The sequence below is a fragment of the Chiloscyllium plagiosum genome, unplaced genomic scaffold, assembly GCF_037043375.1.
Source record: "Chiloscyllium plagiosum isolate Xiang-an unplaced genomic scaffold, Cpla_swu_hap1 HiC_scaffold_1, whole genome shotgun sequence".
In the NCBI taxonomy this organism is placed as follows: domain Eukaryota; kingdom Metazoa; phylum Chordata; class Chondrichthyes; order Orectolobiformes; family Hemiscylliidae; genus Chiloscyllium; species Chiloscyllium plagiosum.
This window is the reverse complement of record NW_028270139.1, coordinates 82,873,580-82,896,622: the sequence shown is the minus strand read 5'-3', so window position 1 is coordinate 82,896,622 and position 23,043 is coordinate 82,873,580. Positions and strand designations below refer to the sequence as shown.

The window sequence follows — 23,043 nt, the reverse complement described above, 5'->3', positions numbered from 1 at the left end:
TTGACTACATAGGTCCCTGAATGTTGCCACCCAGGTTGATAGGGTTGTTAAGAAGGCATACGGTGTGTTAGCTTTTATTGACAGAGGATTTGAGTTTCAGAGTCACAAGGTCATGTTGCAGCTGTACAAAACTCTGGTGCAGCTGCACTTGGAGTATTGTGTACAGTTCTGGTCACTGCATTATCGGAAGAATGTGGAAGCTTTGGAAAGGGTTCAGAGGAGATTTACTAGGATGTTGCCTGGTATGAAGGGAAGGTCTTATGAGGAAAGGCTGAGGGTCTTGAGGTTGTTTTCATTAGAGAAAAGAAGGTTGACAGGTGACTTAATTGAGACATATAGGATAATCAGAGGGTTAGATAGGATGGACAGTGAGAGTCTTTTTTTCTAGGATGGTGATGGCTAGCACGAGGGGACATGGCTTTAAATTGAGAGATGATAGATACAGGACAGATGTCAGAGGCAGTTTCTCTACTCAGAGAATGGTAGGGGTGTGGAACGCACTGTCTGCAACAGTAGTAGACTTGCCAACTGGTATTTAAATGGTCATTGGATAAACATATGGGGTGAAAGTGGAATAGTGTAGGATAGATGGGCTTCAGATTGGTTTCACAGGTCGGCGCAACATCGAGGGCCAAAGGGCTTGTACTGTGTTGTAATATTCTATGTTAGCCCAAGCCTGGATACTGTCCAGGTCTTACTGCGTTTGAACATGGACTGCTTCAGCCTCCAAGGAGCCACAAATGGTGCTGAATACTGTGCAATCATTGGTGAACATCCCCACTTCTGACCTTATGATAGAGGAAAGGTCATTGATGAAGCAGCTGAAGATGGTTGCACCTAGGACACTATCCTGAGGAACTCCTGCAGGGATATCTTGGAGCTGAGATGACTGACCTCTAACAACCATAACCATCTTCCTATGTGCCACATAGGTGTCCAACCAATGGAGAGTTTACTTTCTGATTCCAGTTTTGCTAGGGTTCTTTGATGCCACAGTTGAGCAAATGTGGCCTTGATGTCAAAATCGGTCACTCTCACCTCACATTTGGAATTAAAAATGCCTGCAAAGATAATGAAGAAAGGCCTGTAGTGCCTCTTTGGTCTACTGAAGAATTAAATTTTGGAGGTTTAGAAAGTAAAATTCATATCATTTACTGTTTCCAGTAGCATATTTTCATTGCTCCCATACAGTTATAAAGTCATAGAGCTATACAGCATGGAAGCAGACCCTCAATCCAACTACGCTGAAAATGTGTTGCTGGAAAAGTGCAGCTGGTCAGGCAGCATCCAAGGAGCAGGAGAATCGACGTTTCGGGCATGAGCCCTTCTTCAGGCTGAAGAAAGGCTCATGCCCGAAACGTCGATTCTCCTGCTCCTTGGATGCTGCCTGACCTGCTGCACTTTTCCAGCAACACATTTTCAGCTCTGATCTCCAGCATCTGCAGTCCTCACTTTCTCCTCAGTCCAACTAGTCCATGCTGACCAGATATCCTAAATTGATCTAGTCTCACTTGTCAGCATTTTCACACCTCCCTACTCAAATACCCATCCAGATGCCTTTTAACTGTTGCGATTGTACCAGCCTCCACCATGAAAATGTTACTCCTTAGGTCCCTTTTAAATCTTTCCCCTCTAAAGTTAAACCTATTCCCTCTCGTTTTGGACTCCTTCAGTCCACAGAAAAGACCTTGTCTACTTACCATTTCCATGCTCTTTATAAGCCTCAGCCTCTGGCGCTCCAGGGAAAATAGCCCCAGCCTACTCAGCCTCTCCCTACAGCTCAAACCCTCCAATCCTTGCAACATCCTTGCAAATCCTTTCTGAACCCTTTCAAGTTTCACAGCATTCTACCTATCAATCAACATCCATTGAAACTTTGTCGTCAAAAACATGAATCAGTTCTTCAAACAGATGTAAATGGCACCCAAATTCTTGATTGTTCTCAGGCAGCATCCTGTCCTTCACTGGTCTATATGTTATTTTTTGCTACAGAATGTGCTTTGCTGAATGTCCTTAATCAAAGCTTGTGTTTGTGTCTTGGTCATCCAGGGGAGGCTGTAGTGCAGGGGCCAGTATCAAAACAATGTGGTTGGAGTTTCATACGCATGTTGCTCTGATTGAGTAAGGTTTTTATTTTCATATTTTCTAATTCCAATGCAAGGCTGAAGGGATATTGTTAACTAATTTCAGTGAACCTTTAAGTGAGTAGTACATTTGAATTATTACTGAATAACCATTCTGATACCACAAACTAATTTTACCAATGTACATTGTCTTTTTTTAGATTTTTATATTTTAATTACTTTGGAGATTTAGAAAAATGACATGATTTTTACCTTTGCTTGCCATTCTCATTTGCCTTGTTTGATCCATTAGGCCATAAGGCTTAGGAGCTGAAGTAGTCATTCAGCTCATCACATTTGTTTTGCCATGACTGATCTGACAATTCTCAACCCCATTTTCCTGCCTTTTCCCCATAACTCTTTATTCCCTTTCCTAATTAACAATGTGGATACTGTTAAGATACTGTTTAATGATCCAGCCTCGACAGCACTCTGTAGTTAAGAATCGCTGAGTTTCACTACACTGAGAGAGGACAATCCTCCTCATCTCTGTCTTAAATGTGCAATCCCCTATTCAGGGATTATACCCTGTGATCCCAGACTCTCCCACAAGGGGTATAAACAATGACTGCAGATGCTTGAAACCAGATTCTGGATTAGTGGTGCTGGAAGAGCACAGCCCTTGAAGGGCTTTTGCCCGAAACATCGATTTTACTGCTCCTCGGATGCTGCCTGAACTGCTGTGCTCTTCCAGCACCACTAATCCAGAATCTCCCACAAGGGGAACAACCTTTCAGCCTCTACCCTGTCAAGTCTCCTAAGAATCTTGTATGTTTCAAGACAGTTGCCTCTCATGAAGTTCCGATGCATGCATGTGCAAATCACTCCTCATAAAACAGTCCCTCCAAACCTGATGTCGAAGTAGTGAACATTCTCTGTCCTACCTTCCATGCCAGTATACCTTTCCATAGACAAGGGGCACAAAACTATTTACAGTAATTCAGCTGTAGTCTGACAGGTGCTTGTATAGTTTTACAAAATGTCCTTACTTCCATACTGCATGACATTTGAAATAAAGGCCAGCAATCTGTTTGTGTTCCATATTGCCCACTGAACCTGGATGGTCAATTTTGGTGATTCATGCTCAAGGACTCCCGAAAAGTCTCTTTCGTAACCATCTGTAATCTTTCTCTATTTAAATAGTATTCATCTCCTCTATTCTTCCCACCAAAGTGTGTAATCTCACATTTTCCCACATGATATCATATATGCAAGCTTTTGCCCACTCACGTAACCCGTCTATATCACTTTGCAAACTCTTTCTGCCATCCTTAGTACTTGCCTTCCTGCCTATTCTTGCGTCATCGGCAAAGTTGGCTATTGAACATTCATTTTCATCTTTCAAGTGATTAACATAAATTGTAAACTATTGTGGTTCCTGTCTACATCAACTGGGATGAGATGAGGTGGGGAGGGTCAACAGCATCAAGTTCCTAGGAGTCACAATAACCAACTATCTGTGCAGGACCTTCCATGTAGATGTGATGGTCAAGCAGGCACAACAACACCTCTTCTTCCTCAGGAGGCTTAGGAAATTTGGTATGGACCCTCACCAACATTTACAGATGCACCATAGAAAGCATTCTATCTGGATGTAGAACAGCTTGGTACGTCAACTGTTCTGCCCAGGACCGTAAGCAACTACAGAAATTTGTCAAGCATGAATTCTCCTTCATAAGCCATGCTTGAATATATCATGTATTTATAACTGCTCTGCTATTGCATCCTTTACAACTGACTCTAATAATTTTCCCAACAACAGACACTAAGCTAACTAACTTAACAAGATTACTCCCAGTGCATCCACTATCTCTGTAGTTACATTCTTGAATGCCCTAGGATGCATTTCATCAGGTGCCCTTTATTTTTCTCTCTTTATCTTGCTCTCTATGCAATAATTAAAATATTTTGATATATATTTTGTATATGGAGTAGGAATAAATGGGTCTTTTTCAGAAACAAGGGCGGTGACAAAAGGATACCACAGGGATTCGTGCTTGGGTTCCAGCTATTCACAATGCATGTCTATAATTTGGATGAAGGAATTGAGCATAAAGGTTTCAAAGTTTGCAGACAAATCAAAGCTAGTGGGATTGAGAGTGGGGAGAGGATATAAAGAGGTTTCATGGTGATTTAGAAAAGTTGAGTGAGTGGGCAAATATATGGCAGATGCAATGTAACATGAATAATTGTGAACCTGTCCAGTTTGGTAGGATAAACAGATTAGCAGAGTATTATTTAAAACATGGTAGATTGAGCAATGTTGACATACAAGGAGACTTGGATGTCGCGATACACAGGTCACTGTAAGCAAATATGCAGGTGCACCCACTGTTAGGAAGGCAACATGTTGCTATTCGTTGCAAGAGTGTTTGAGTGCTGGTGAAAGAAAGTCTGGCTGTAAAGAGCCTTGGTGAGATCACACCTGGAGTATTGTGTGCAGGTTTTGTCTCCTTACCCAAATAAAAACAAATTGCTTGCCATAGAGGGAGTATTCACCAGACTGCTCCCTGGAATGGTAGTTTTGACACATGATGAGAGATTGGATCAACTGTACATGTGTTCACTGGTGTTTCAAAGAATGAGAGGGGGTCTCATTGAAATGTATAAAATTCTGACAGAGCTGGACAGACTGGATAGGGGTAATGTTTCTCCTGGCTGAAGGCTCTTGAACAAAGTGTCATTGCCTCAGGATATGAGGTAGGTCATTTCAGACTGAGATGAGAAGAAATATCTTCAATTGGCAGTGGTGAACCTGTGGAATTCTCAACCATAGAAGGCTCTGGAGGCCAAGTCACTGAACATATTTAAGAAAGAAACAGATTTCTAGAGTCTGAAAGTGTTAAAGGGTATGGGAAGAGAACAAGAATATGACATTGAAATAAAGGATCAGCCATGATCAGATTAAATGGTGGAGCAGGCTTGATGGGCTGAATTGCCTATTCCTGCTCCTATTTTCTATGCTTCTGTGTAGTTGAGAGAGGTAGCTATTAACCACAGGAAGTCAATTAAACTCTAATGATATTTCAAATATATAGCCCAAAAGCTCATTTGCAATTTAATGTCTTGACAAAATGCAAGGCTAGCTTGAGGGTCTTGTATAATTCAATGTATCTTGACAGGAAAGAAAAGGTTATCTGACATCAACTCCATTTTGTTTCAAGTTGTATTCTCCATTTTGTTTTCACTTAAAGTGTCCATACTGAATTTACTCCATTAATCCATCAGTCTATATTTTGTGAAGGTGCATTGTTAGTCTAGCATAAACTATGATTTACTACATTGGTATGCAGCCTCTCAGCAGCATGTTTTCATATTACCTTGTAATATAAAGTTTGCATGCTGACTCCATCACCTAAATGAGCATGGAACAATAATGCAATGCAATCCCATGTCCAACTTTGAATGCTAATCACTGTAGTCTATTTTCAAATGGTTTGACTTCGAATCTACCATCAAATTAATCTGAATTTTGGATTGCTGGCCCAACAGCAAATAAGAAACACATAAATCTATGACATACTGTGCCAATGTTACCATATAAGTTGTTTATTTCAAATTCTTCACTCATTAACCCATGTCAAATAAATAGTTTAAACACTTCTGCTAAGATAATGAAAATATTCTACGCAGAATAAAAGGACATTTGATTTTTTTCCAACTACCATGCAGTTCAAATTGCCAATTAATAAAAATCTTTCAACTAGTTAACTGCTCAACACTTCTGTTTAAAAACGATTAATTGTTATTAGGAAAGCATTTAATGTCACTTGATTTTTTTAAATGCATCATTGTACAGAATAGCTTCATCTCAATGATAAAAATCACACAACACCAGGTTATAGTCCAACAGGTTTAACTGGAAGCACTAGCTTTCGGAGCATTGCTCCTTTTCTTTGGGATCTTGGGGCTGGTACTACAGCAAACCACTGAATGATGATACTCTTTGGCATAAATGAGGCAGTTCAGCAGCCTGCTAGGAGTTTACTGTGACACCATATGACCTGGAAGTTGAATTCTAAGATCAAAATAATGATTCTCTATTTTCATTTTCCTACTTCACCCAGTTCAGTCTGCGTGATGATTGATTAATGAAGTGAATAAGTGAATTTAAGAATAATTTGTAGGTATGTTTTAAAATGGCGTAAGGATAATAAATGTGGCAAAAATTAGTATCTTTAAAACATCCTACAACATCCTAGCCGACAGTACAGCTCTTAAAATGCAATTACACATGTCAAAGTATCCAGTCAAGTTGGTAATTAACAAAATTAAATTTTCTGGGACTCTTCTTTCTGTCCTGATTTCACATTACAGTAACATTCTTTTAAAAAGTCAAGTAAGGACAGAACTCTCAGATCAAAATATGATTACTTGCACAGTAAATATGAATGTTTCAACACAACTGGGGAAATGCCTTAGTGCCCAAAGATAAATCTGATCTTTTCTCCACCATATTGACTCTTCAATATCCTTCAGAAATATTAAAATAATCTCCCAATGGAAATCAATTCCTATATATCAAAAGCTTGGGGAGTTAGAAATAATTTAAATGCAGGTGAATTTTTTTTATTACATATTGTAATTAAATAAAAGTGAGGGGTCAGATTCTTTTGATTTAGAACTTTTTTTATGTAGTTCACTTGTGTCATTGTTCAAGCAGCACAGGAATACAGGGCTGTGTTTAGACAAACAGAAATATTTGAAGGTGACAGGACGAGTTGGCAAGGCTGCTAAAAATCAAATGGAATCCTTGGCTTTATAATTAGAAGCAAAGTTATAAAAGCAACAAATTTATGGTAACACCTAAAAAACATTGGTTCAATGTCTGCTGGAGCATTGCAGGAAATATGTTCTCAAAGTCCATAAGTAAAGATTCAGGTAACGTCCCGACACTATACCTCTATCATTTCCTGCTTTATCTGTAGTACTCTATTTAAATAATGAAGTGGCATTAGCATTTTTTCAATCCAAAGGAATAATTCCTGTGTCAACAGGGTTTGGGAAGATCATGATAGAAGTAATTACCGTATTTACTTCTTTAATATCCTGGGGTAGAAACCATCATGCCTTATCAATCTTAATCTCAGTATCTTGACCAGTATTTATTTTCTGAAGAAGGGCTCATGCCCGAAACATCGATTCTCCTGCTCCTTGGATGCTGCCTGACCTGCTGCGCTTTTCCAGCAACACATTTTCAGCAGTATTTATTTTATATCACACATTTAAGACACCTCAATCTCTTCTAAGTCAACAGTCACATTTGAAGTGGACAGAATTTTTGTCCCTAAAAAGCCACTTGCAGATTGGTCTTATGAGACTGGAGAATGGTAATGCTCAGTTACTTGTTCTGGCAACAGTCCGAGATTAAACTAGTCTACACACAATCTTAACATCACATTTGATTCGAAGGTGAGCAGCGTCAACACGAATTAGAAGAGAGCAGATCCTCAGAAGGTAGTGGTTTGAGGAGATTGCAGAGTTGATTAGTAGTGAAGCCATGGAGGAATCCATAAAAAAGAATGGTTATTTTAAAATTAGGACTACACTTGTTTGGGAGCTAGTACAGGTTATTGAGCACAGGTGACGAGGGAAAAGTTCATTCTGAGAATTAAGATATAGTTGACTTCCAAATTTACAGAATGTAGAATGTAAGAGACTAACTGGAATTATATTGGAATACATAGCGTTCTGCTATAACACGCGTTTCATCAGCGTGAATTGGCTATAACATGATTGACAAATCGTGGATGTTGTTTGGATAGTGTGAATTTTCTACTTGATTGGTATAGCGATTTTCTATCAGCGACCATACAGCATGATTTTCTGTAGCAGTTTTTCATAGAGCAATTTTCAATAGCGGGAGGCTACAGTGGAACACAACTGTTGCGTTACAGCAGAACGACCTGCACTTAAACCTATAGATAATGATGTAAGGATGGCACATATACTTCTCTAAAGAGAAATTGAAAGGACATTCATCAGCCATGAAGGCCTTTTACAAAAAACATGGATAGTTTCATGGTCACCATTACAGATAATAGCTTCCAATTTCAGATTTATAATCTGCTGCTATGGTAGCATTTAAACCAGGGCCACTGAGCATTAATCTAATCTTTGGATGATTAGGCCAGCAGTATGGCCAATATATTATCATCTTCCTGGAGTTTCTCAGTCTAATTACGTGGAGCACTATACCCTCAGAAACAGTAAAAGAGATCACAGAGTCATGACAGTGTGGAAGCAGGCCATTTAGTCCTTCAAGTCCACACCAACCCTCTGAACAGCTCCCACTCAGACCCAACTCTATCTCCCTAACCCCACATTTCCCCATGGCTAATCCACCAAGGCTGCTCACCCCTGGGCACATGGGCAATTTAGCATGATTAATCCACTTTACCTGCATATCTTTGGACTGTGAGAGGAAACCACAGCACCCAGAGGAAACCCATGCTGACATGGGGAGAACATGCAAACTCCACACAGAAAATCACTGGAAGCTGGAATTGAACCCAGGTCCCTAGTGCTGTGAGAGAGTTGTACTGACCACTGAGCCACTCCTTCTAAAGTTGCCATAAAACTACAGTGCTGCTCTCTCATTAGAGAGAGAGATGACTGATGGTGGTTTAACTGAGAGTTACCACACCTCACATGATATGAGAGGAAGAGAAGGAGAGTCCTTCATTGTAGCCTGAGCTGGAACAGGAATTGAACCCATGCTGTTGGCATCACTGAACGACAAACTCGCCATCCAGCCCTCTTCTTTCAGAAATTGAGTTGATAATCACATTATGGAACATTTATATCTGATTTTAATGAAGTTAATTTGTATCATTTGAAATAATTCATTTAAATAATTCAGTAAAAAGTTATTACAGAAAACACAAGTTCTATATGGAATTGCTGTGCAATTCAAATTTTTAAATGTGAAATCTATTGTAGTTTTCCTGTCATAGAATGAAATCTTTGAAAACAAATGCATCTTTAATATGCATGAATGTGTGACTCCTGGAAATGCCTCCATTTATTGTCCATCCCTAGTTGTCTGCAAGAAAGTGGTGGTAAGCTATGTTCTTGAAATGCTGCAGTTCATGTGGCATAGGTATAGCCACTGTGCTGTTCACTGGGGATTACCAGGATTTTGATCCAGTGACAATGGAGGAATGACAAAATAGTTCAAGGTCAGGATGCTGTGTGACTGTGAGGGAAATCTGAAGATGACTATGTCTAAGCATCTACTACTCTTATTTATCTTCGTAGATGCTGTTGAGGAAATTTGGCAAGTTGCTGCTCAGGACAAACTGCAGCTAAAGCTATCAGGCAGAGGTAGAGTAAAATAAACAGGACAATATCTAAATATTACTTCCCAAAATATAATGAGCCAAAAGTGTGTGGGCAGTTATTATTCCTGCACTTTATCACAGGAATTGGAGTCAGGAAAGAGAGTTTAACAATACAAAGGAAAACTTCCTTCCAAAAGATTTCAAAGTGCAATGCATGTTAACAACTGCAATGCAGCTCCTGGCTCTTATTCAAATACAAATAATCACAATGCACAAGTTTACAATCTAGGACTCAGCAACTGACAAACTGAACTGAAGGGGTGAAGTGAGAACATGAAAATTGTATGTCAACATTTGCCAACAGTCAATGTTATTGTTACCTGTTTCAGTCAACCAATTACAACAGACTTGTCACTTGCCAATAGATGATTAACAAATCAAAAATTAAACCAAGGGGTACAATGATGTACAAACAACCTGATAGATTTGTGAATTCACATGAAAATGACATATGGTCCTATGGGAAGTACTACAGTTATCAGCCAGAAACAGGCAACAGCTGTTGTTATCGTTAGAACATGAAAGGATCAGAGCATATTTGATAGAAGTGTGTAAATCAGTTTGCCAGATAGTTAGAGTGATGCAAAATTAATCTCAATACCGACTGCGGTAGTTCATGGAGGGTTGACCCATACTGAGGATTGGTGTCCCTCAAACTATAAACGAGAAATTGTTTCTCTTGAATGAGCATAAATGCCTATTTCCAGACTATGGCTAATCATTGAAAATGATTATGGTCTGGATTTAGAAGGTAGATTGTTATGGGGAAGTTGTAACATCATGATAATATAATTTAGCTAGTAAGGCTAACCTTCTGAGGACATGTATTCACCATTGCAGATGGTGGAGTTTGAATTCCATTAATAAATTTGGATATAAAGCTAATTTTAGTGCTGGTGATTATAAAAACTATGTTGATTATGTTATAAAAAGTCAGAGGTACTGTGGACGTTTTGAATGTGTAACTCGAAAACATCAATAGGGAAAGGGATCCTTTTTTTGAGTCATACAGTATGAAAGCAGACCCTTCAGTCCAACTCATCCATGTCAACCAAGTTTCCCAAACTAAACTAGTTTCACATGCTTGGGCATTTGGCCCATTTCACTATTTGTGTCCTTGTCCAAATGTCTTTTAAATATTGCATTTACCACTTCCTCTGGCAGTACACCACATACGATTTAAAAAGGACCCCTTCCCTTGTGAGTGCCTTTCTTCCAAACCCAAATTAATTTATGTTTTAAAAGGAACCAATTTAACTAGCCTTTGACTGTTGCATTGACATTGGTGGTGGAATGGTCTGTTTTTGAGATTCTTGGTTCAAATCAACCTTGTGGAAGGGATGCATGAATAAGGAAGGAGAGCCAGTTGATCACTCCCTCACCAAAGAGCTTTTGGATAGGATGGTCGAGAAGGCGTTTATTGCTCAGACCACTGAATATTGGAATTGTGCCATCATGTTGAGGTTGTACAGGATGTTGGTGAGGCCACTTTGGAGTATTGTATAATTCTGGTCGCTATGCATTAGGAAATACAATATTAAATTGAAGAAGTTTCTGAAAAGATTACCAGGATGTTGCCTGGACAGTAAGGTTGAGTTATAAGGATAGGCTGGGACCTTTTTCACTGGAGTGTAGGAAGTTGAGAGGTGACATTATAGACATAAATAAAATCATAAAGAGCATAGATAAGGTGAGTAACAAAGGTCTTTTCTCCAGGGTGGGACAATTCAAAGCTACGGGCTGTATTTTTAGGGTGAGAGGAGAAAGATTTAAAAGGGACAATAGGGCAACTTTGGTTCGTATATGGAATGAGCCACCAGAGGAAGTGGTTGATGCAGGTACAGTTACAACATTTAAAAGACATTTGAACAGGTACATGAATAGGAAAGGTTTAAAGGGATATGGGCAAATGCAGGCAAATGTTTACTTTGAGAAACTTGGTACTCATGGGCGAATTGGACCCAAGTGTCTATTTCCATGCTGTATGACTCTATGGTTCTAAAATGTAATAAACTTGGGAGTCTTTCCAGAGTTCTAGCTGTAACAATTGTATAAAGTCCCATCTGCTTTATTAATGTATTTTAGAGAAGAAATCCACCATCTTTACCTGTTTTGGTTTACATGTGAGTCAAATCCACAGCAATGTGTCTTATGTAATCAGTGTCTTATATAATCACCTCCCCTTTTGGGGAGAATCACCGTTGATTCAGTCTTTTTCCCTTCCTTATTCCTTCAGGAACATGGGCCTTTGTTGTCTTTTCCTAGTTCTCTGTGAACTAAGTGACTGGTTAGTCAATTTCAAAAGGCAGTTTAGAGATAACCACATTGCTGTGGATTTGAGTCACATGTAGACCAAAACAGGTAAAGACGGTGGATTTATTCTCAAAAAGGACATTAATAAATGGTAAAGGTTCTAGAGTCACTGGGTGAAAATCCTGGAACTTCCTAGCAGCACTCTAGGTGTTCTTACACTGAATGTTTGCAGTGATTCAAGGGAATCTAATCTAAGTCATTTCACTAAGTCATGGGCGGCACGGTGGCACAGTGGTTAGCACTGCTGCCTCACAGCGCCTGAGACCCGGGTTCAATTCCCGCCTCAGGCGACTGACTGTGTGGAGTTTGCACGTTCTCCCAGTGTCTGCGTGGGTTTCCTCCGGGTGCTCCGGTTGCCTCCCACAATCCAAAGATGTGCAGGTCAGGTGAATTGGCCATGCTAAATTGCCCGTAGTGTTAGGTAAGGGGTAAATGTAGGGGCGTGGGTGGGTTGCGCTTCGGCGGGTCGGTGTGGACTTGTTGGGCCGAAGGGCCTGTTTCCACACTGTAATGTAATCTAATCTAAACCAGAGGAATTTTATGCAATTGTTACAACTAGAACTCTGGAATGGAAAGAAGGTCATAATTGCTTTTTCCAGCATTTTCTGTTTTTGTACAGGAATGGCATAATTGCTCTGGAGATACTACAGAGAAGCTTTACTAGAATGTTGGCAAGACTGGAGAATTGTAGCTATGAGGAGAGATTAGAGAATTTGGAATTGTTTTTCTTCAAACAGATGGCGGAGGGGTGACTTGATTGAGGTATACAAAATTGTGAGGGGAGAGATTGACTAGAGAGGACAAACTTGTTTCCCTTGGCAGAGAGTTCAAAAACCAGAGGTCATAGATTCAGACTAAGTGGCAGAAGAATTATAGGGGAATATGAGGAAAAATGATTTTATGCAGAAGGTGGTCGGTATCTGGAATTTGAGGCCGAGTTGGTGGTGGAGGCAGATAACCTAAACGGCTTTATACCTGGTTCTGCACCTTAAGTGCTGTAAGCTGCTGGGCTCTGGGCCATGTGCAGGAAGATGGGCTTAGAAATAGCATTAGGATGTCTTTGAGTTGGCATGGACAAGATGTGCTGAATGACCCCCTTCTGTGCTGTATCATTTCAATGGTGATGGCCCTAGTGGAATTATCACTAACTTGTCAATCTAGAAGAGACCCAGGCAACGTCCTAAGGACCTGGGTTCAAATCCTGCAATGGCAAATGGAAGTGTACTCCTTATAACAGAACTCTTGTAGCTACAAGATGTATGTGGAAGGTAGTCAAGTGTCTCATCAATAGCAATCCCACAGGATGGTGAATGATTCTGAGATAGTAATATTGATGAACGGCAAGGGGAAATGTTCAGATTGTCTCTTGGTGGACCTGATCATTGCCTGACACTTAGGCTTACCTTCCTAAAGGAATAAGTTCCTAAAGTCATTCAAGGCAGTTATTAAGCAATTTCTGCAATTTTCAAAGCTACAAACAAAATAGTAAGTTTCTTGTTTTAGACGGTCTTTCTGAACTTGACACTCAGTGAAGATTTACAGTGATTTCTGTATCAGAGTTTGGCCACTGATGCTGACTTTCAACCTAAAACCAATATAAGTCAATATCAAAAGGATATAAATGCAGGCACATAACTTACTAAAATAAGAATTTAAGTCTTAGTTTGTCAGAGAGTGGAATAAGCAAATACAAGCCACTTTGCCACTTAGGATAGAGCAGAAACAAATATGAAAATACAGGTCAGTTTGGGTCTGACTCAGGTCAAAGGTCTGACTCCCATTCGGGAATTTAAGATGGGACCTAATAAGAAATAAAATGGAGCTGCCACATTGTTCATTGATCTGATATTAGTGTTCATGTGGGTGGGGTGAAGGGACTATAGACTGTGGACTAATTTTCAGGCGCAATCACACACTTCCAATTCCCCAAAATTGTGTCATCTGTCAAAATAGAAATCAGTGACTTCCATCAGGCAAGTCTGAAATGGGCAGGAGGCATCTTAGCCTTGCTAAACAGGACCTGAATGTTCATTTCTGAACCCCATTTCCAAATTCAACATGAACTGGCCAAAGATTCCATTCAATTCAATAACTTGGAGCCTCTATAAACTAAAGCAAACCCAATTAGTTTTAAGTAACTTTTCTTTATCGTTGTCTCCATTTTAATAACTTTCCTTCTCTGTAACTCTGTTACTGCTGGACTTGGTTAGAAGCTAAAAGATCCACTTTAATATTTTCTACTTAAGCAATTGTTAATGTCTAAATCATAAACATGGTAAGTAGGTTTGATCCATTGAATTTTGGTTCTTTAATCAATTTTGCATTTGGATTAGGCTGCATAATTCTTTTGAAAATTCCCATTTATAAACAGTATTTATGACTAAGAAGCCATATCATTTGGGTAATCCAGTCGCTCACATTATATTTACTGGTTTAATTTTATAGCATGAGTTGTGAGACAGCAGAAGGCCAGGAAAATGGGAAGCCTTTCTGCCCTCAAATATCATGCCTGAATAAAACAGAACACATTAGACGGTAACAACTACACCATGATTAACAGTGTTAGAATAATATTTATTTTAAAAGTGTGGTTGACTCTTAATTGCCTTCTGGGGTAACTCACGATGGTCAATAAATGTTGGCCTAATCAGTGAAATCCACATCCCTCCAATGAATAAATTCTGATGAAAGGTAGTTATGATAGCCATGACTAACTCCTTTTTTTAATTAAAGCAATTTGGTCATCTCTTTAACATTAATGGATTTTCTTTCAAATCATGAGTCATGGTAATTGTAATATTTACTTATCTTTCTTAGTTCTACACAGTGATTAAGTGATATATTCAGAATACCTAAGTTTTCTGACTGTGGACTAATTTGTCAAGCCAGAATCAAACTCCCTATTCCTCTGACATTTATAGAACTATGTGGATGAGGATGAGCACCTCGCCAAGACCTTCCCTACACCTCCACTTCTCCCCTTTAAACAACTGCCAAACCTTAAACAGATCATTGTTCGCAGCAAAGGGCTCAGCCTTCAGGACAACATCAACCAGAACAGCGTACAACCCTGTCTTGGCAACCACTGCAAGACATGTCAGGGTGTCAACATGGATTCCACCATTACATGTGGGGATACCACCCACCATATACACGGCAATTACTCGTGTCATTGTCCATCTCATACTCTGCAGGCAAGAATGGCCCGAGGCGTGGTACATTGGCGAGACCAAGCAGTCGTTACAATAATGGAAGAATGGATACTGTGTAACAATCACCAGACAGGGATGTTCCCTCCCAATCGGGGAACACTTCAGCAGCCAGGGACATTCGCCCTCGGTTCTTCAGGTGACCGTCCTCCCAGGTAGATGTCGGGATATGCAACAATGCAGAGTGGCTGAGCAGAGGCTGATAGTCAAGTTTGGTACCTACGAGGGTGGCCTCAACTGGGACCTTGGATTCATGTCACACGATAAGTGACCCCACTATACTATACACACTCTCATATATACACACACACACACTCACACAGACCTCTCTCGTACACATGCTTTTTCTCAAACACACACACATACATCCCCCACACCCACATCCTCTCACAGGCTTATAGTCCGTCACACTCACGCACACAATTTACCAAGCACGCATACATGCAAACACAAACTCTCGCACGCACACACACACACATGTACACACTCACATGCACACACTCACATGCACACACTCACACTCTCTCTCACTCCCTGACATGCACACGCACACACAGAAATCTTTGGGGTGAATTTGCATTTGCAGAATTGGGTTTGCAGATATGTTCTATTTTTGCTCAAAAAGAACACAACCTGCAGGCAGTTAATCCATACAACATTTTATAAATTCCTACTTTGGAAACAGAACCAGTCTGACTGAAGATTGGAATACTGACAGATTCTAACCTCTCACCTTTAATACATTGTCTGAACTGAGATATCACCTTAAATTATCTCGAGAATGTGACTTAAAAGAAGTTCTGGAATTTACATATTAATAAACCAAAACCTGCAACCCATTCTAAAAGATGAAAGACTTAACTGCAATCTAAGTTTGTTCAATATATCATTTTAATCGCATGACAGTGATCTTTTGCTATAAATTCTGTGTCAATAGATTCTGCCCCACTAGTTACCTGATGAAGGAGCAGCAGTCTGAAAGCTAGTACTTCCAAATAAACCTGGTGTTGTGTGATTTTTAACTATGTCCACCCCAGTCCAACACCAGCTCCTCCACGTCTTCATAGAACTCTTCAGACAGAAATTCCTCCTTTCAATAGAATATGTTTGAAGGACATGTTTCAATCATACGGAGGGGATCACGTTCATTATTAGCATACCATCTATGACAGAGGCCATGATTAAGAAGGTTGGAACAATTGAAGATGTTTGTATGCCTTAGTTAATCTTTGTCATATAAACATTTTTTCCTCATCCAATAATCTCTCTTGATTTACAAACTGAAGGTCATTTGAGGAGGTATTTTTTGCTCTTTCCCATTCCCTTCACAATAATTCTACTCTTGTACCTTTCTCTTTTCAGATATCCAAAGTCCGGCAGTTGGATAAGAAGTGGGAGGGGAGGGACAGATTAATGCTGAAAGACCATCACTCATGCACACAACCTAACCAGATCAGACAAAAGAATAAAAACAGAAAGTCCTGGAGAAATTCAGGAGATCTGGTTGTGTCTGAGAAGAGAGAAACATTGGAGCACTCTTATCAGGATCTGAGCAACTTGGGCTATGGGAGATGAGGGAGAAATTGGTACTAATGTTTAATAAGCTCATTGCAACATCACCATCATTTCACTGAGTTTCATTCACTTTTTTCAAAAGCCATGGTGGTGAGTCCCCAACTGACACTCATTTTTGCTTGTTAAGCATCTTGTTAACAGTCTAACTCACCATGCATTATAATCTTACCAAACTTGCGACATAAATGAGCCATTAGGGACACTCAGCATTAAAAACAGAAGAGGTTGCTGTTCTGAGCGCTGTCGTCCCGATAAGGGGTAATCGGGACGGGCTGTCCTAGAGGTGGTCGAAAGGAGGAAAAAAAAGAAAAAAAAAAGAAACAAAAAAAAAACAGAAGAGGTTCTTGATCATTGGGCACCAACATCACAGGTGTGCTCCATGAGCACAAGTCACATGCACCTCATTCCTTGACGTCTGACATGTGCGAGCCACTGTGAACTCTCATGGCAAATCTCCAGTCTACACACACACACGCACGCACACACACACGGACCAATACAGGCTGAAGCCTGGTATTCACCTTTCCAGCACCTAAACCAGCCAGCAGCACTTCCACCATGTAACAGCCCCTCTCAAAATATTTTGTAGGTAATTTCTAATTAACTAATGACTTAAATTACAATGCAATATTTACAAACAGACGAAGTACCTTCTAGGCTACAACAAATCTTCCACCAGTTTCTTTCTCTTTTTTTGGTTACAGGAGGAGGGAAGGATGGAAACACCACAGTAATGTAATGTAGTCAAACATGGATATTTAAAATAAAACTAATAAAATGCTGAGCTGTTCTACCAAATTTATTAATTTAACAATTTCAGAAAGTAATGCCTCAAACAAAAATGAACACTTACTAACTTTATCTGTGTTACACTCATAGGATAGTTTCTGCTCTTTAGAAATAAATTGTGGTGAGCAAAAATTTATTTTTCCTACTGCAAATTCAGGCAGTACTTGGGTAGTGAACAGATCCTGTTCTGGAGGTTTAACGCCATTCTTCATTCTTACACGGTCAGAGCAGGATATTCACTGACGAATGTAGCAAAATTTGTTAAATTTGGTGAAAAGTTTAAAACATTTTAAAGATATCAAGGTTGTAGTGTAATATCATGTAAAAGAAAGGTCACATCTGGTGAATTTGATTAAGTTTTTTTGAAAGTATCTGAAGTAGTGGAAAGAAGAATGTCTCTAATGGTATGGACTTCCAGAATACATTTTGGTAAAGTTCCCCATAAACAAACTATTAGGCCAAGTTGCACCACATGGAATTGAATCACAGAATTATAAAGGTTTATGGCACAGAAAGAAACCATTTGGTCCACCATGTCTGTGCAGGTCAAAAAACAAGTCACCCAGCTTAATCCGACTTTCCAACATTCGGTCCGTAGCCTTACAGATTACAGCAACTGAGGTACAAATTCAGATGCTGTTAAATAAATTAAGTTGGTTTGTTTGCAAGTCAGAACACCATGCAGGTCAGTATAAAATAGCTGCTCGTAAGTACAGGAAAGGTTTGTCTGCCAGGTCTTGCATAAGATCGTCTTTGTAAGTATGCGTATTTGTACGTCAGGGACCCCCATTTCATCATTTGTAATTCATATTTCTGACTATTCTGGTGAAATTCTGATTAATGGGGAAGAATAGATAATGATAGCGTCCTAGAGTCGTACAGCATGGAAAAAGATGCTTCGGCCCAACTTGCCTATGCCAATCAGATACCCTAAGCTGAACTAGTCCCATTTTCCAGCTTTTGGCCCATATCCCTCTAAACCTTTGTTGTTCATGTACCTGTTCAAATGTCTTTTAAATGCTGTAATTGTACCAACCTCCACCACTTCATCTGGTAGCTCATTCAAAGCATGCATCACTCTCTGCATGAAAAAGTTGTCTGTTATGACCCTTTTAAATCCTACCCCTCTCACCTTAAACCTATGCCCTCCAGTTTTGGACACCCCCCCCCTCCTTAGAAAAAGACCATGGCTATTCACCTCATAGATCACAGATGATGAAATGACAACAGTGAAACCAAAATCAAATCCCTTTCTTTCATACTCATGGGAAGGAATAAAATTAAGAAGAATCATAAAACATAGTAATGTTCTAATTTAGGAGATGAATTTGTTACACTTGTGGGGCAAAAAACAACACTCATGTACCTAATAGCTCAGATCTTGCAAATTTCACTGAAACAATTTCGCTCTGTATTGGTGTGGTAGATGTTATCAAATGTTATCACTATTGATTAGTATTGAATATTATTAATGATGATGTTTGCTTAGGTTACTATGCCTTTAAATAATTTCATCTATGCATTCAAGTAATTACAGTGCTACTCTATGTAGGTAGCAATTGTTAGAATACAAATGCACAACTGTTTACTAATAATAGTATTCTACCTTTATGCTCCAAATTGGTCAAGATTATATTAAATACAGTAAATTTGTATATCAGAAAATTATCCATCAATAGTTTTAAATATTAGCACATGGCACAGAAATGTTAAAATAAAGCGCTACTGGCAAGAATCATCAGAAAAAGTTTGGAGACATAATTCCAAATGCAAAACATTAGGGTGGTCAGTCTGGATGGAGTGAACTTTCAGGCAGAGAATTAACAAAATCAACATTTTATCTAACTTTATTATAATCATAGTTAAAGGTAGTTACCTCCATAATTTTCTTGGGTTGCTTTTCACAGTACAGAACATCAGGCATGCCTGACTCAGCCCCTCAGCAAGACTGTTGCATAAATGGTAACAAGTTGTGCAACGTGTCTACTTTTGATTTGGACAGTCTCCACTTGAACAGCTTGCACTAATTTTGCTTTGAATGCTAATAAAGTCATTTGTAGATAGCAGATCATTCCACTTTTCTGGGTTGAATACATTCAGAGTCACATTCTGAAGGTTAAAAGCCTACGACATATTTCTTTACTGAAACCCAGGCTCTCACTTGAAATGCCAAGAATTAACACTCAGCATGTGACCATGGGTAGTATTGTGCACAATAAATGAAGAATGTGTTACTCAAATGGAAACACTATTCCTTGTTATCAGGAAAAACAAGCAAAGCAAAAACATGCATTGTAAGGTAATGCTTGCTTCAAGATCCAGTAATGTACCTTTTGAAACTATTGCAGTGGCACAATGCTATACTGAGACTTTTTCTTACGATTTGAACTTTAGCTCAATGTTTTGGCTGTTCATAAATGTCAATAGCTTCGGGAAAAATATGGACATTGTTCAGTCACATAATTTCCCTTAAAAGTGATCTTTAAAAGTAAAAGTATTGATAAAAGGAAAGAAAGGGTGGACACTATTTGATTCACAGTGTTCTGCAAGGTAATAGAAGTGTTTTAATTTTTGTATGGTGCATAAATATTCAAAGTTACTTGATAGCCATCATATAAAAATGATTTTGATTTAACATTGCTGTGCACATTTTATATGGATTGTTTCCATGGAACTCAATGTCTCCTGACATTGTCAAGTTTGGTCAGTTCATGGCTACTGAACAGAGGCTACCTCAGCTTCGAAAGGCAGTATTGAAACCTTTGATCTATTGTCTAGTTTGAGACAATCTTGTCCCAAAGCAAACAGAGTTAATAATGATGTTATGGTTGTGCTTTGCCAATGAAGAACACAAGCTGGTTCTGACATCCTTACTTAATCCTTTTAAATGTTCATCAGGCATTTCCCTACCATGGCTAAAAATGTCTAGACTGATGTGATCAGTGTGTAAGTTGTAAGAAAAATCTTACAGCCAATTAAATCATTTCCACAGGCTTTTACCAACTCAGTGATCAAGGCAGACAACATAAATTAACTTTTGGCTTAAAGATTTCATGGTAGAGTTCCACGTAGTTACATTATACTGTGATAAAATGCTGATTTTCCAGCTAAAGTACAGAAAATTAAATCAAAACCAAAGAAAAGCACTTCAGTATTATTCATGCTATTTTAAGACACTTGATTGTCAAGTGCCATGCACTTATGTTAACTTATTAACCAGCGGAGCAAATTAAAATATTTTCACCTTTGAATCAAAATTAATGTGCCATATAATAACTTACTCTAAAACAAAAAAACTTCACCACTGCATTGACCCCTATTTGTACTAACACAGAAAATACAGTTAATTGAAGCAATTTAAACAGTGAACCTAAAAACACACATTACTCTCCTTTTAAATCAAATAATTTAAATACAGTGGGGGAGAGGAAAGATGATGTTAAGATATAAGGCATCAACTAATTAAAGCCATTCTTCATTCTTATGTAGTCAGATCAGGATATTCACTAACAAATGTAGCAAAATTTGTGAACTTTGGTGAAAAATTTACAACATTTTAAAGTTGTCAAGGCTGTACTGTAATGTAATGTAGAAGAAAGGTCACATCTGGTGAATCTAATTAAGTTTTTTGAAAGGTATCTGAAGTAGTGGAAAGGAGAATGTCTCTAATGTTATGGACTTCCAGAATACATTTTGGTGAAGTATTATAAACAAACTATTAGACAAATAGTTGCATCACATGGAATTGAATCATAGAATAATAAAAGGCTTACAGCATAGAAAGAGACAATTTGGCCCATCATTTCCGTGCAGACCAAAAAAAAACAAGTATCCCAGCCTAATCTGACTTTCCAACATTTGGTCCATGCAGGTTATGGCAATTGAGGTACACATCCTGATGCTGTTTAAGTAAATTAATCGTTTCTGACATTTTGCTTTCATGTGAGTTCCACACCACTAACACACTTTTGTTTTCCTCATCTCCCTCTAATCTTTCTCCCAATCAATTCAAACACATTTCCTCTCTTTGCTAATGTATATGGGTCCTTTACATCCACTACATCCAGGCCCTTCACAAGTTAGTACTTCTAAATCAAATCTCCCCTCAGCTTCTTCTGTTCCAACAGATCCCTTTACTGAAAATAGCTTTCAATTCCAGATTTACTTAATTTAAATTCCATTAGTTGCCATGGTGGGATTTGAATCCAGATCATCAGGATTATCAATTGAGTAATATTACCATTATAGTATCCCATGACAGAAGCTGGAACTATAGTCGCACTACTGGGGAGGAGATAGCCTTGTGATGTTATCATTACTCATTTAGAGACCTAGGTAATGATCTAGGCACCTGGGTTCAAATCCTGCTGTAGATGTTGTTATAAACTTTGTAGATAGAAGTAAAACATTACCCTCCCAACATTACAACAGTGTCAACCTTCCACAAGTAATTAATCCATTGTAAAGCACTTTGACAAATCCAGTAGTCACAAAAACACTTCATAAATGTATTTTTTTTAAGAAAAGATATATTGTTTGGTCAGTTGAGTGAATGGATAAAACTGTGGCAAGAGGATTTCAATGTAGTCTAATATGAAGACATCCACTTTGAGCTTGAAAGGGATAGAGGATGGTAAATGGTGAAAAGCTAGAAAGAGACAGAGAGATTTAGGAGTTCAAGTGCACAGACTATTAATAATGTACAATCAAGTACAGAAAGTCATCAGAAAACTTACAGAATGTTAGCCTTAACAGGTGGAGAACCACCTGGAATTTAAAGATTAAATTATGGAGGAGATTACACAAACAATAATTGCATTCCATGCAAATCTAAGGATAATTAGGTTTGAGTTTTCAAGATATTAACAGCAAACAATTTGGTAGGTAGAAACAATTTACACGGGATGAGAAAACTAGAACTAAAGTGCATAGCTACTGCACCTTCTGCACTCTTTTCACGCTAAACACAACCTCGTAGGATTATAAACCTTCAACCTAAAACATTAAGTCTGTTTCTCTCTCCACAATGCTGCCTGACCTGTTACATGTTTCCAGGATTTCTTGTATTTATTACAGAAGACAGCTGATTTTCAAATTCCAGGAAATGTTCACTAAACTCGGTTGTGGGTAACATCCTGGAATCCATTGTGAAGGATGAGATTTCTGAATATTTGGAAGTGTTCGGTAAAATAGGGCAAAGTCAGCATGGTATCATCACGGGGAGATTATGCCCAACAAATCTGCTAGAATTCTTTGAGCAAGTAACAAGCAGGTTAGACTAAGGACAGGAGAAAGTGAGGACTGCAAAGCTGGAGATCAGAGTCGAGAGTGCGGGGTGGAAAATCAGTAGGTCAGGCAGCATCCAAGGAGCAGGAGAATCAACATTTTTGGGCATAAGTACTTCATCAGGAATCACGTGAGCCTTGATGATGGGCTTATGCTCAAAACGTCGATTCTCCTGCTCCTCGGATACTACCTGACCGGCTAGACCAAGGACAGCCAATGGATGTTATCTACCTGGAGTTCAAGAAGGCCTTTGACAAGATGCCACACGGGAGGCTGCTGAGCAAGTAAAGGGACCATGGTGCTAGCATTGTTAGAAGATTGGACGTCTGGCAGAGAGCAGAGAATGGGGATAAAAGGGTCTTTCTCAGGAATGGCAGCCAGTGACTAGTGGAGTATTGCTGGCTT

At 39.0% G+C, this 23,043-nt stretch overlaps 1 protein-coding gene across 3 annotated transcripts in view; it reads right to left on the bottom strand.

The window, feature by feature from the left end:
* Window positions 1-23,043, bottom strand: part of LOC122549889 (cationic amino acid transporter 2) — a 165,533-nt gene that overhangs the window by 85,673 nt on the left and 56,817 nt on the right. The window contains exon 1 of one of the 3 annotated variants that reach the window (XM_087988467.1): window positions 19,229-19,393. The exons of 1 other annotated variant lie outside the window; for it this stretch is intronic. In XM_087988467.1, the coding sequence (XP_087844593.1) occupies window positions 19,229-19,276 (48 nt within the window). In that variant the 5' untranslated portion in view covers window positions 19,277-19,393. Of the gene's footprint in view, window positions 1-19,228; window positions 19,394-23,043 lie in introns of those variants that run through there. One more of the 3 variants, XM_087988470.1, reaches the window with a different exon arrangement.